The sequence below is a fragment of the Lepidochelys kempii genome, chromosome 2, assembly GCF_965140265.1.
Source record: "Lepidochelys kempii isolate rLepKem1 chromosome 2, rLepKem1.hap2, whole genome shotgun sequence".
In the NCBI taxonomy this organism is placed as follows: domain Eukaryota; kingdom Metazoa; phylum Chordata; order Testudines; family Cheloniidae; genus Lepidochelys; species Lepidochelys kempii.
In genome coordinates, this window is record NC_133257.1 from 47825052 (window position 1) to 47838854 (window position 13803).

General features: G+C 39.2%; 1 protein-coding gene across 6 annotated transcripts in view; it reads left to right on the forward strand.

The window, feature by feature from the left end:
* Nucleotides 1-13803, forward strand: part of MMP16 (matrix metallopeptidase 16) — a 250977-nt gene that overhangs the window by 108187 nt on the left and 128987 nt on the right. For 5 of the 6 annotated variants that reach the window (XM_073330638.1, XM_073330641.1, XM_073330642.1 and 2 more), the window contains 2 exons: nucleotides 3373-3521; nucleotides 9781-9795. In XM_073330638.1, coding sequence (XP_073186739.1) covers nucleotides 3373-3521; nucleotides 9781-9795 — 164 coding nt within the window. The remainder of the gene's footprint in view (nucleotides 1-3372; nucleotides 3522-9780; nucleotides 9796-13803) is intronic. The other variant, XM_073330639.1, reaches the window with a different exon arrangement.

A 13803-nucleotide genomic window follows, 5' to 3' on the forward strand; every position in this document is an offset into this window, starting at 1 on the left:
AGTAAAAAACATATATATGAAAACTACCCCATACAGTTTACTGCATGATGGGAAAGTTCTACCTGGAAAACTGTACTTGGGATAACATGCATCTTTTTATATTAATCTCATAAATGAGTGAAATCTATTACACACTTTGTCACTGTTAACTGGGTAACAGAGTTGATGCAGTCTTCACTGCAACCCCAGTCATTACATGTATGAGGAGTGTACTTCACTATTTTCTTATTTCATGTTAGATGAGCTCCCTAGAGTATGAGATGGGTTCTGAAAGTGCACTTCCCTGACAACACTGCACTGGATTAGAACAGAGGATACATCTAATTTTAGTACTGAGGAAGGGCAGTCTCTGCTCCACAGGGTACAAATCCATATTTGGAATACCAGAGGAAGAAGCTGGTACTGTCTCAGGCAACAGTGAAGTGTTGTCAAGAATGATTTTTCTTTCACACTTTACTTAATTGGTTTGTTTTAATTTCCTACATAGTTCTCACTCTCTGCAAGTCTCTGTTTCCCCTGACCTGCTCTATTCTGAGGTGATAAGTGTGAGCCCAGAAAATAACCTCATTCTTGGGTCTTCATAGTGTCACCATCAACTTTCTGCTTAGGGGAGTCGTACCTATTCCCTTTAAAGCCCATCCACTCTGTGTTTAATCTGCTGGAGACTATGCTCCCTATTTCTCCACCTCACATTTCACACTGCTCCTGCGGCCCCAGCCTAGAGAGTGAGAATCCAAGAATGAAAACAGATGTGGACCTCCTGTAGAAGGCATTGCAGCAGGTAGGATTTTCATTATTTGAAAACATTACCGGAAAGTCTTGAAATTCAGAGACCTGATCAACCAGAAGGTGTCCAGAGAGCAGAAGTGTATGAAGTAAATGAACTTTGGCCCAAAATGAGGAAGCTGGAGTCAAATGGGACCTGACAGTATAATCTCTTCCATTGCATGGAACATTGCTATTGGGCTAAGCCGCATTTGTGCTTTGAGTTGATATGTTGAGGCAGCAGTGGGCAGGGCATATGCTAATAATGACTTGGTAGGACACCTCCCTTTTTTGTAGAGCCAGATGAGCACAGCATCATCCTTCTGATTGTACACAAACTGTGGATGTGGTAGGCAGGTACAGTTTAAGCCTACTTGAGTTAAGACTTCTGAGCTGCTGATAAACATGAGGGTTTCATTTCAGTCATATATAATAGGCTTGTTCCTGTGTTGGCAATGACCCATGTCTTCATCTTTTATGGATGGTCGGTGGTTAATAAAGTTATCACCATCAATGATTTGGTGAACAATAAGGCTTGGATGAATGACACAGTGAGACCTCTGCTGTTGCATTTTTATCCAGCCAGGCATATGGTCTAACATGAGGCCAAGTAGGACTGAGAAGGTGTGGCTGTACTTTTTTCATCTGATTCATTTGATATTGATATTGTTGACCACAAAGTGTTGCTACATATCTGTGCTCCCTTGTGAGGGTGGATGGAGTTGCTCTAGGGTGGTTGCTTATGTGAGAGGTCATAAAGGATAGTTCTTTCTCACGTGTCCTAAGAGTTCTTTCATTCAGGGTGCCAGAGGATCTAGTCTTGTCACCCCAACTTTAGAAGATTGGAAAAGGATCATAATTCAGTGATTAGGTGGAGAGAGAGAAGCCTGAAATTCATTTATGGTGGAGAAGCCCCAAATTCACTGATTAGAAAAGCTTGCTTGGAGGTAGAGCTGTGGATTAATGAATAAGATGAGTGAAGGGGAGAGCCTCGAATTCACAAATTGGGGCTGCAGCGAAAGAGCCCTCTATGCCTCAGTTCCCCATCTGTGAAATGGGGGTGATGGCACTTTCCTACCTCACAGGGATATTGTGAGGATAAATACATTAAAGATTGTGAGCATCTCAGATACTGTGGTGATGGAGGCCATGTAGGTACCTTGGGTATAGAGCAGTGGTTCTCAACCAGTGGTCCGAGGCCCTTTGAGGAGCTGTGAGAAGGTTTTTTTTGGGGGGGGCAACAAGCAGGGCCAGCATTAGACTTGCTGGGGCCCAGGACAGAAAGCTGAAGTCTTGCTGCATGGGGTTGAAACCTGTGTCTTGAGCCCCACCAGTAATGAAGCTTTATGGGGCAGGGGGGAGGAAGGGGGGCCCCTGTGGCATGAGACCCCAGGCAGTTGCCGTGCTTGTTACCCCTAACACCGACTCTGGCTTTTATATGCAGAAAACAAGTTATTGTGGTATAAGTGGGCCGTGGAGTTTTTATAGGATATTGGGGAAGGTGGAGCGACTCAGAAAGAGAAAGGTTGAGAACCCTTGGTATAGAGCAGGTGTTGGCAACCTTAGGCACACAGCCCATAGGGTAATCTGCTGGAGGGCTGCAAGACATTTTGTTTACATTGACCATCTGCAGGCATAGCCCTCTGCAGTTCCCAGTGGCTGTGGTTTGCCATTCCTGGCCAATGGGAGCTGTGGGAAACGACACGGGCTGCAGGGATGTGCTGGCCACCGCTTCCTGCACCTTCCATTGGCCACAAGACTCCTCTTCACGCAGGCTGAAGCCCCAGCAGGTGCACCCCAGCTCTTGAACTTCTGAAGATTGTCATATGTGGCTTGGAGGGTCAATCAGTTTAGCCACCCCTCCTATAAAACCTTAAATGGTTTGGGACCTGCCCCTCCCCCAGGAGTAATCACCTCTGATCACATACCATACTATCACAATTAGGAGCATCATAAGCATCTAAGCTAGATTCATGTTGATTTAGAAAGGAGGAGGCTGTTAGCAGGTTTTTCACCAGGAATCGGCGTTGACTCTGGTACTTCCTCATGCCCCTCCTCCCCACCCTTTTGCCTGTGAGAGTAAGGACTTGCTAACCTTCTTCGCATGTTTCAAACCCATCTTCTTCATGACTGTTTGAGAAGGAAATAAGAACAGTGTTATTGTGTATAAGAGCCATTGTAGATTTATTGTTATAATGGGCAAATATTATTGTGCACCACGTGGGTAGTCAATTATATCTGACATATGTGTGATGGATTTTATAATTTGTCTGCTTTAAAAATTGGTAGAAGTGCCTAGAGCCAGGGACAAGTGCTTCAATTATTACTTGAAATAAATAAATACTGTAAATAATTGAAGCTGGCACTTGCAGATAATAATGAGAACTGTCTCAAGAATATAAACTGCTCTTGGTCTTAAAACAGCAGAATCCTTAGTAAAGTTGGTGAGATAAAAGCCTCAAAGAATTTCTTCTTTACAAACTAACTTACATGGTTTATGTTTAGTGAATTAAAATCTTCATCAGATATGACATGGAGGCTAACTACTAGGTAATATTTTACTTAACTGTAATTTCTATGTAATAGGAACTGTACTTGTCATTGCAGGTATGGTTACAAAAGTATGGCTACCTTCCACCAACTGACCCCAGCATGTCGGTGTTACGCTCTGCAGAGACCATGCAATCAGCTATAGCTGCCATGCAGCAGTTCTATGGCATTAATATGACAGGAAAAGTGGACAGGAACACAATTGAGTAAGTAACTGGCACTGAAGTGCTCTCAACTTCTATATTTCAACAAAATAAAATAGGACTGTAGGAACTTGAAAGCACATGAACTGCAATGACTGGGATATCCAAAGAGTGCAGCAATTTCAAAGGGGGAATGGAAATGTCTTCATTTTTTCTGCTCTATTTCATACTGGCCAGTTGGCAAATTTCCCCTGTCAGCCCCTTGCCCTCTGCTTTTGAAGTGTGATTAAAAATAAAGGATTGGAGGGTTAACTGTGGGAACGGCTAATAGATAACACAGAAGGCGACACAGAAGCCAGCTGATCATGGATAAGAAAAATGTCAGAAAAAGTATCCTGGTGGGCATAAACATTTCAAGGTGACTCTCCCTTTGGTGGAAAATCGTCAGGGAAGATTCCTTTCTCTTCCTCAATGCAAAAATATTTCAGGCTGTCCACTGGTCCATTCATTTAATGGTTTCCAGTACCATAAACACGTGATTATTTTAATATAAAATAGATCTTTTAGTTTTGCAAGCTCTCTGAAATGTGAGTGATGTGGAGCGTATAATGTATGATTTCCTTGCCATGTTGCATTTTATATTGGTGTACACAGCCTAACTTGGTGTAACACCGTGATTGAAATGTACAAAGACATAAAGCAATGTCAAAGAAAAAGAATAATCATAAAAGGATAGTAGTGCACGCTTAAGAAAACGAACCTGGACACTTGTAACAAATAAACTGCTTGCTTGCCTTTTCTCTGTGGAAACTTAACGGGGATTTTATTTCTTTTTTTAGATAAGTTACTTTGCTTGAATATCAAGAGAGGAAAAATATAGCACCATGGCAATATATCCACTGGTTATTACATGCAAATGAATCCATACTCTTATTCTAAAATTAACAAAAAGCTTTCTGAAAAGAATTCTTCTCTCTTGTGCCCAGCCCTCCCCCAAATGTGGCATATGTTGTTATTCTTTCACAGTAAAATAGCTGACAGGAATGATTTTCAATCACTTGGCAGTTTAGGAAAGGGTCTACCTAAACTGCTGATGCCAAAGAAGGATGGAAAAATCGTTGTATCCCAATAGCACATGCATTATTGCACTGAAAAGCAATAAAGCGAAGCAGTTTTTAGGGCAGCCCTAAGGGGATATGAGGGGGTCAGACGTCCCTAGACTTAGGAATTTAAAAGACCTTGTAACAGATAATGCAGCAGGAAGAGAAACAGAAAGTGTATGCTACCTTGTGAAATAACCAGGTTCAGAAGCAAGTTTTGGATTCAGCCTCCAGAGTAGTGATTACAGATAAGGTTCCTTGCGGAGCTGAAATGATTGAGCTTTGCAGGGAGAGTGTAGCTGCCCCACCCACTACTGGGTTTTTAAATGCTGCATTTGTGGTGGTTTTGAGGAGCCCCTTTATTCTGCTGGAAGGAAAAGGATCTGTTGTGAGTTGGTGGCAAGGGAAGGATAGGACGTGGCAAAGCAGGGGAAAGGTAGTGGCCGTTCTCTGCTACTGGGTGTCGAGCAGCAGATATAAAGAGCTTCTGTCTGAACGAAAAATATTTGGAAATGCCCAGAAATTTCAAACGAAGCTAAACTAAAGTGGGCACGTTAGCTAGAAAATTGGCAAGCCTGTCTTATTTCCGTGCCACATGGGATACAAGTAAAGTTGTCTTACACAGCAGTTCTAATCTTTTGTTTTGTGTTCTCTTGTATACTTGACCATCTGTCTTCCTCAATGTACGTAGTAAAGCATGATGTGCTTGTTCACATCCAGAAGCACACTGTACAAACTCTGGAATGTTGTCTTTTTCTCCTAGGCACATGTAAGCCACTTGGGGTGAGTTCTGCATTCACTTGCACACTTGCATTTCCTCTGACTTCAACTAGGTTGCATGAGAGTAATTTGAAGGCAGAATCTGGCCCATCGGGCATTTATGTTGAGAGACGAGCATACATACAGGGCCAAAGCTGGCCCTCAGTTACATCCATTTGACATTTGAAATCAATGGAAGCTCCATCTATGTAACTAATAACAGAATTAGTCCTTTTAAATTATTCAGATATTGTAATATTTTGGAACAGTCTGATCTGGAGAGAGGAAAACACTTTTTTTTCAGCTAGAAATATCTGACAATGTTACATTTCTTCCTTTGTGGATAATAAACCTGGTAATAAAAGTTTGGGAACCAACAGACGACACTCACTGTACAAAATAAATACTGCAGTGAGGACCTAGTAGAAGCTCATGCTCAAATAAATTGTTTAGTCTCTAAGGTGCCACAAGTACTCCTTTTCTTTTTGCGAATACAGACTAACACGACTGTTACTCTGAAACCAGTAGAAATAGAGTTTGTTCTCATCTTGTTGCACAGGGCTTTACCTGCCTATTTCCCATGCATTGAGAAGAGATTACCACTTAGTCATCAGAGGACAAACAATTAAAAGAGCTTAATACAGTTGCTTGACAGGAACCAACTTTGGGAATATTAGTAGAGAAATATATGCAGCAACAGCATCATCAAAAGTCTTTTGGGAGGACTTTGTTTTTGTATAAAACAAAATATCCCTTAAGGAATATTTGGCATACAAAAATATTATAGGAGTTCACCTGTCCCTTTTTACATGCTGTTTCCATAATGGCTTTGTTGATGTATTTTGGAATTTGTTTATCAGAGAACTTGAGAAACCTGATAACTGTTTTATAGATGGGGCCTGGGAGAAAGAGGTGGAAAAGAAAGAAATCATTGTAATGACATGCTAACAGGAAGGAGATTGTATCCAGTAAGAACATTGTTTGGCGTTTTCATTAGTATTTTACATGATGACATCCATATATTAATATCCTCAGTAAACACTTCATAGAAATGCTGTTTTCAAAAGTTAACGCATTTGATCAGTTTTCTACATTTTCACTTGCCTGAAATAAATCAACAAAAGTCTAGCTTACTGTAGCAATCTATGGTAAAAAGAGTAGCTATGCCATTCTGCAGTCATCTGATGTACATTTCTGCCAAAACTGTATTAATTAAAACACAGATACCCTAGAATAAGTGCTCTAGTGTAGAACATTGCCTGCCCCAGTGATAGTATTATAGTTCACAAGTTTCTAAATAGAATGTGATGTTTGACGAAGTTCATGAAAGAAATGTTCTGTAATTTTTTTTAAGTCAAATAATGAGCATGCTTCCAGTAATACTCTTTTCAGGAGCTCTCTACAAGCCTGTTTCTGCAGAAACAATTAGGATATGGTGGAGTTCCACTTCTCTGTGGCCTCTGCTGCTTATATATTAATTGTCAGTTTTTAATACTTAGAAATGATAATGAGCAGAAATTTTGAGCTATTAAATCAAAAACAGTGGTTTGTTTTAGTAGCTGCCATAGCACTGGATATGAAAACAACATATGAGGATTAGCCATGCACATTTTCTGAGCTGAAGCCTTGAACTTGGTTTCCTAGACTAGTTGTGGATACGAGCTATTACAGAGGCAGCACACTCAGTCCCTGGCATGAAATGGAACATCTTACATCAATCTCCAGAGACTCCCTTTGTCTAACACAGGGAGGAAAGGGAACCATATCCATCTTTGCTGACTAAGGGCCTGATCCAGAGACTGCTGAAGTTAATGAAAAGATTTCCATTGACTAATGGACTTGAAATCAGACTCTTGTGGAAATGATGTAATGCCATGGTGGGGTCCTTGAGGTTGGGGGGCTGGGAAGGAAATAAAGGATAAGAGAAGGGAACCCTGAAGAAAAAAAATACCCTTCAGTGGGATCCTTAAACTGTCAATGGGTTGTTGTTGTTTTTTTTTTCAGTTGCTGAATCTAACATTAGTCTTTGTAACTCTCTCTCTCCCAGTTTTGCCTCTTCTTGTTTTGGTAGCCAAGGTTGTTCCTTCTTTTAAAAAAATGGTCCAGATCATTCCTCTATTTCTTTCTGAAAAATGTAGATATTGATGCTCACATAAGATTATTTAAGATAAAAAAAAGTAACAACTGAGAGCACCTGTTAATAGGGCTGGCCAGAAAACAAGAATTCCATTAGTGGACATTTTTGAAGTTTTGAAATTTGTTTTTATTCCACATCAGAACATAAATGCAACCTTTCAAAATTGTCCGTAAAAAAATGAGAGAGAGAGAGAAAGAGGAACTCTTTCCCCTCTTGGCAAATGATAGCCAATAGTCCATTGGTTAGACACTTACCTGCAAAGTAAGAGACCTGATGTTAGTCCTGTTGTATCTGATTTGGAACAGGGACTTGAATCATTGTGTCCCACAGCCCAGTGTCCTACCCACTAGGTTATAGACTCAGCCGGTCTCAATTTCTCCTGTTTGAACTGTTCCATTTTGTATAAATTAAATATTCATGTGGCCAGCACAAGAGAGACTGATTTTATAGCTTGGTGGTTAGGGAACTCTCTTTGGATATCTGCGATCGACGTTCAAAACTGTGTCTGTGAAAAGTTTTGGTTTTGACAAATTGGCATTTTCCAACTCAAAGTTTATTCAAAAAGTTGCTCACCATCCCTACTTGTGAAGCAAAGCCTATCTAGGGCTCTGTTTAGCTTGAATAATAATCATGGACATATTCAGTACAAGGTTCTCTAGATTTACAAAGTTAGGGTGGAATTATATGGAGTCTGGGGCTGCTCAGGGTATATATTGCGTCATATTTGGCTCTCATTTACTCTGGATCCACCCTGGTGTAACTTCATTGACTTCAGTGGAGTTCCTCACTGTTTACGTCGATGGACTGAGAGCAGAATTTGGTGTGCAGTATCCTGTAGCCAAAGCAAAGACTTCAGTCACAAGTGCTGTCAATCTGGCACCTTTCTTAAGTGTTGAATTCACTTAAAATAATACTCCAGAAGAGCTGTTACACAGATGAGTTCTACAGGTTCAAATATAAGTGTAAATAATGAACTAAGGAAAAAGACATTCCTAGAAAGCCTCCGTTTTCGTAAACAACAACAGTTGTTTCCCTTTTGTTGCTTGAGAAAATATTTTATTGTTGAAAGTTCATTTCTATTTTTGTCAATTTATGCTGTTTCCAAATTGACCAGAAATGCATGAGTCAATGTGCTTTATAGTTGTCAGTTCACCTACTGATACACAGGGAGATTGGGGGAAAGAATATACCCCAAATACAAAGATTTAATAACCATCAATTGTGTTATCCATGTGAAGCTTCCCTGCAATCAATGGGAGGATAGAGTTGTTGATATTCACTACATCATTTTAAGAATAAAAAAGCCCAGAGGAATTTGTATACCATAAAGTGTTTATAATCTGCATTTACTCTTGTGATAAAGAGGATGTGCACTGATGATTTGCATTTGGACTCTTGACATTGGACATTGAAGAAATCACTTAAAACTTTGAGGTACCAAAAATAGCTGAGCTGAGGGCTATGTTGTCAGTTTGCTAGGAGTCCAATCCTTAATGTGCACTAAAATAAGAAGATTGAAGCTCCTCTCAGGTTTAATACAGAGAGGTATGATTTGATACAAGGCTAGAGAGCCAACATGTGATGTGCAAAGGCCTCAGTTTGAATTAGACTGGGATTTATAGTCTGTGTGGGCCACACTTCTCCCTTTAACGTAAGGTTAGTGGTCGGAAACATGGTCTGATTATGAAGGTCATAATTTGGCCATTCCAATTTAAAAGGATACAAGCATAAAGTCTTTGACAGATTTATGACATTTTAAAACCTTATGTAGAAGTAATTACTTAAAAAAAAAGATGTAATAAATCATGGTGTTTGGGGATTTGGTAAATTATTTAGATTGTAAAAACCTGAAGTGAAATGATAGAATGCTGAAATTTGAATTCCCATTGGCTACGAGTTGGTCTTGTCTTTTATATTAAATCCCTCTCTTGAGTATAAAGCCTTTTAGAATGCTAACAAAATTCTCTCCAAGAATATTGAAACTTTTACATAACTTCAGAGCTCATTCCAATAATAGCTTTAAAGATTCATTTTCCAATTTACAGCTTTGGATATTTACAGTGTTTATCAGGCCAGTGTCTTTCAGGTGAGCCAACCCTGTTATTAAGTACGGATCTCCATCAGTTAAGCTGACTAATTTAAAACTGGGCATCTTTTCATTTAGGACTAATTCAACTGATTTCAAGACAGCAATGTTAACATACTCTGTTTCCAAGAGATTTCTTAATGTGTCCCAGAGCTTGATTTTTTCTGTGCAGTGTTTCTAACAAAATATTAACAGTTCTGTGGTTTTTGCTTTATTCCCTGCTTCTTTCATTTGACGTAGTGATACCACCTTAAGGTGAGAGAACTTGTCTTTTGTTACTTATATGTCTGCTTTTTACAATGTTTGTGTGGGTGTGTTTTCCTTTACATAGAGTAAATATGTCCTGTAATTTAAATGCATGGTAACTGCATGTTGATCTAACATCTACTCAGAATAAGTTTTATTGACAATGTGTATATATAAAAACATGCAAAACTCTGAGCCAGTTTTTAATCTCATTTACTCAGATGTAATTCCAAGGTAATTCCGTTGAGAAGAATGGTACTCCCCTTTATCTCCATTGTTGTGATTGAAATTTGAATCTGGCCCTCTGTTATTATTATTTTATTATTAGAACAAATTTTAGCTGGCAAATTACTGACCGTGACCAGAGTCCCAGGGGAGCCAGCTGAGGTCACTCAATCAGGGTGAACTGAAAGAATTGGGCAAGCAATCCCCAAAGCTGGTCCAATACTTAGATTGACCAAGCCAACACAAAATAGCTTCTATAATTACCCAGAAGACAAGAACACAGTTCCCTTGAGGTAACCCAGCCTTAGGCCTCCACCCAGACACTCAAGTCAAATATGATGAGGATTACTGAAAATCTTATTCATCATATAAAAAAGTTCTACCAATTCCAAAGGATAGGACACATCTCCCAGGTTAATGAATATTCCAGATCTTACCCAATACACGCTTACAGCAACTTCTTATTAACTGAACTAAAATTTATTTTAAAAAAAGAGAGAGTATTGGTTATAAAATCAATATACATACAGATATGAGTACAATTCTTGAGATTCAGATTAATAGCAGAGATGGTGAGCTTTGTAGTTGCAAAGAGTTCTTTCATAATTAGTCCATGGGTTATAGACCAATGTTCATATTCAGGGTATTCCAGCGTAGGACTGGGATCTCAGCCTTACAATTTAAGCTTCCCCTGCATGAAACATCAAACATGTCTGAGATGACAGGATCAGGACCCAAGGGTCTTTTATACAGTTTTCTAGCAGCCACTTGACCATACAGTCTTGGGTGAACAATAGGCTTTTGATGTAACCTTCTGTTTCCTATATCTCACCAGTAATTAACTACATGGATTAACATAAGATAATTTATCCATTAAGCAGTTTATCACAAACTTTAATGAGATATATAAACAATGAGTCATCTAAATGTTACTATTCCATTTTGATCTCTGAATCAATAGCTATAGTGACAGACAGGAACTGTATGCTTACATGGCTAGCATTTAGGATATAAGTAAACACACACAATTAATATCACCTCTAATTCTCTAACAATACAGGTTTTCACTTCTAAATTCTAGCCTATCTAGCATAGAATGGCCCTCGTTACCATTTCTGACATGGCTCAACAGGTTGACTCCGGGTCAATTAGCCTGCAGGATGTTTAACCCTTTCTGGGCACATGTCACACTTTGTATAAGATTTGTTGCAATTATATGACAGTAATAGCAATAATGACTTGCATGGTTATATTTTAATCAGATAATGTCACACTGGCCCTCTGTTATTATTATTTTATTATTAGAACAAATTTTAGCTGGCAGTCATAATATATCCCTGCAAATTGTTGACATCTGCTTTGTGTAATCCAGGTTGTTTAAAGACATGAGAAACCAGCTGTAATCCAGAAGAATAGTTTAGCAGGTTGGGGGAAAGTAAAGCAGTACAGATTGTGTGGCTATCTTTGCAGAGGCTACAGAATCCTTCTGAAAATATTGATGATCATCAACTGCCTCACACGCAAGACATGAATCTGTAGTTAGGTTTAAGAAAATGAATTATATTTATTCTGTAATTTATCTATAATAGTAATTTTTAAACATGATGACCAAAACTTCAGGCTTGTTTGCCAGAAGTTAGGCACCGAAAGCCATATTTAGGCACCTAAATAGATGGTGATATCTACCTCTGAAAATCAGGCTGCCTAAATATGGTTTAGGTGTCTGACTTTAAGCAGCCAAGTTTGAAAATTTTGGCTCCTATACTTATGCTACATTATGGAGATGTAACCAGTCAAGGTCTTTGAAAAGATTGATCTGACCCTACAACCCTTACTGACATGAGTAGGCCCTGCACGTACTTCCATGTTTGAAGGATCATATCATACAGGAGATGCCTGTACATATCAAGCAGCATATACAGATGATATTGATATCATAGAATCATAGAATCATAGAATATCAGGGTTGGAAGGGACCCCTGAAGGTCATCTAGTCCAACCCCCTGCTCAAAGCAGGACCAATTCCCAGTTAAATCATCCCAGCCAGGGCTTTGTCAAGCCTGACCTTAAAAACCTCTAAGGAAGGAGATTCTACCACCTCCCTAGGTAACGCATTCCAGTGTTTCACCACCCTCTTAGTGAAAAAGTTTTTCCTAATATCCAATCTAAACCTCCCCCACTGCAACTTGAGACCATTACTCCTCGTTCTGTCATCTGCTACCATTGAGAACAGTCTAGAGCCATCCTCTTTGGAACCCCCTTTCAGGTAGTTGAAAGCAGCTATCAAATCCCCCCTCATTCTTCTCTTCTGCAGGCTAAACAATCCCAGCTCCCTCAGCCTCTCCTCATAACTCATGTGTTCCAGTCCCCTAATCATTTTTGTTGCCCTTCGCTGGACTCTCTCCAATTTATCCACATCCTTCTTGAAGTGTGGGGCCCAAAACTGGACACAGTACTCCAGATGAGGCCTCACCAATGTCGAATAGAGGGGAATGATCACGTCCTTCGATCTGCTCGCTATGCCCCTACTTATACATCCCAAAATGCCATTGGCCTTCTTGGCAACAAGGGCACACTGCTGACTCATATCCAGCTTCTCGTCCACTGTCACCCCTAGGTCCTTTTCCGCAGAACTGCTGCCTAGCCATTCGGTCCCTAGTCTGTAGCGGTGCATTGGGTTCCTCCGTCCTAAGTGCAGGACCCTGCACTTATCCTTATTGAACCTCATGAGATATGTCTCCTTTATGTGGTAAAAAGCATAAAAGCTAAACTTTTCAAACTGCCTAAAGTTAGGCACCTCAACTCATATGTAGTCACATAAATAATAGCTTGTATATATATATATATATATATATATATATATATGCATGTCTCTGGTGTATATAATGCCTGACATGCATAGATGTGAATTTATGTGTATATAAATATCTAAAATGTGGAAGTTAGCATGATCTATGTTAGAGAAGAGCACCATATTCCATTTTCCTGTCTTTAAATATTTAGCTAATCTACCATATGATTTGCATTGTATTAAGGTGTGTAAAAATTAGAATGCACACTTAATTCCTTGAGCATAGGACTGAAAATTTACATCACTAGTACTGTTAAACCTCTGTCTGCAGTTTGTCTGACAAGATCTGTTTCATTTAGCACTTCAGTGGTGTCATTGGAACACATCTATAAAAGTGCTCCTGATCACAATAGCATGCACTGTTTCCACAGTGACAAACCCCAAAGACTTTTCTGTATCTCTCTCAGTTGTACTGCAGTAAGAGCTTCTGTAGGACAAATGAAAGTCTGTTTTTTATCTCTGTATGTTGGGGACTGATATAGTAAATGTAATTTAAATATTAATTTGATGATGGATCAGGTGAATTTTGTCAGCCAATCAAAGGGTGGGGACATTAAAAATGCATATGTATATATGTATACTTACAGTATACATTATATATAGATAAATGCAATTTATAGAAAGGGTGGTTAAACTCTTGCCTGAAATGAAAATCTGTTCTCCAAGCTAATCAGAATACAGCTTTTCAGTAATGGTATAGTAAGGACAATGGTATCAGAAAACAGCAGATAAAACTACAGCATCTACATCATTAATTATTTGTCATAATAGAAATCAAGTAAATGGACTAGAAAGTTGCCACAGAATGTCTTCCACTTAGAAAGTAAATGTCTTATTATGTGTGTGGCGGCATTGGACAATTACTTTGTGAGTGTTCAGTTCTATTGCATAATCTCTGTGGTCTGGATTCTGATACTTTTATTCATGGTAAATAACCCCTT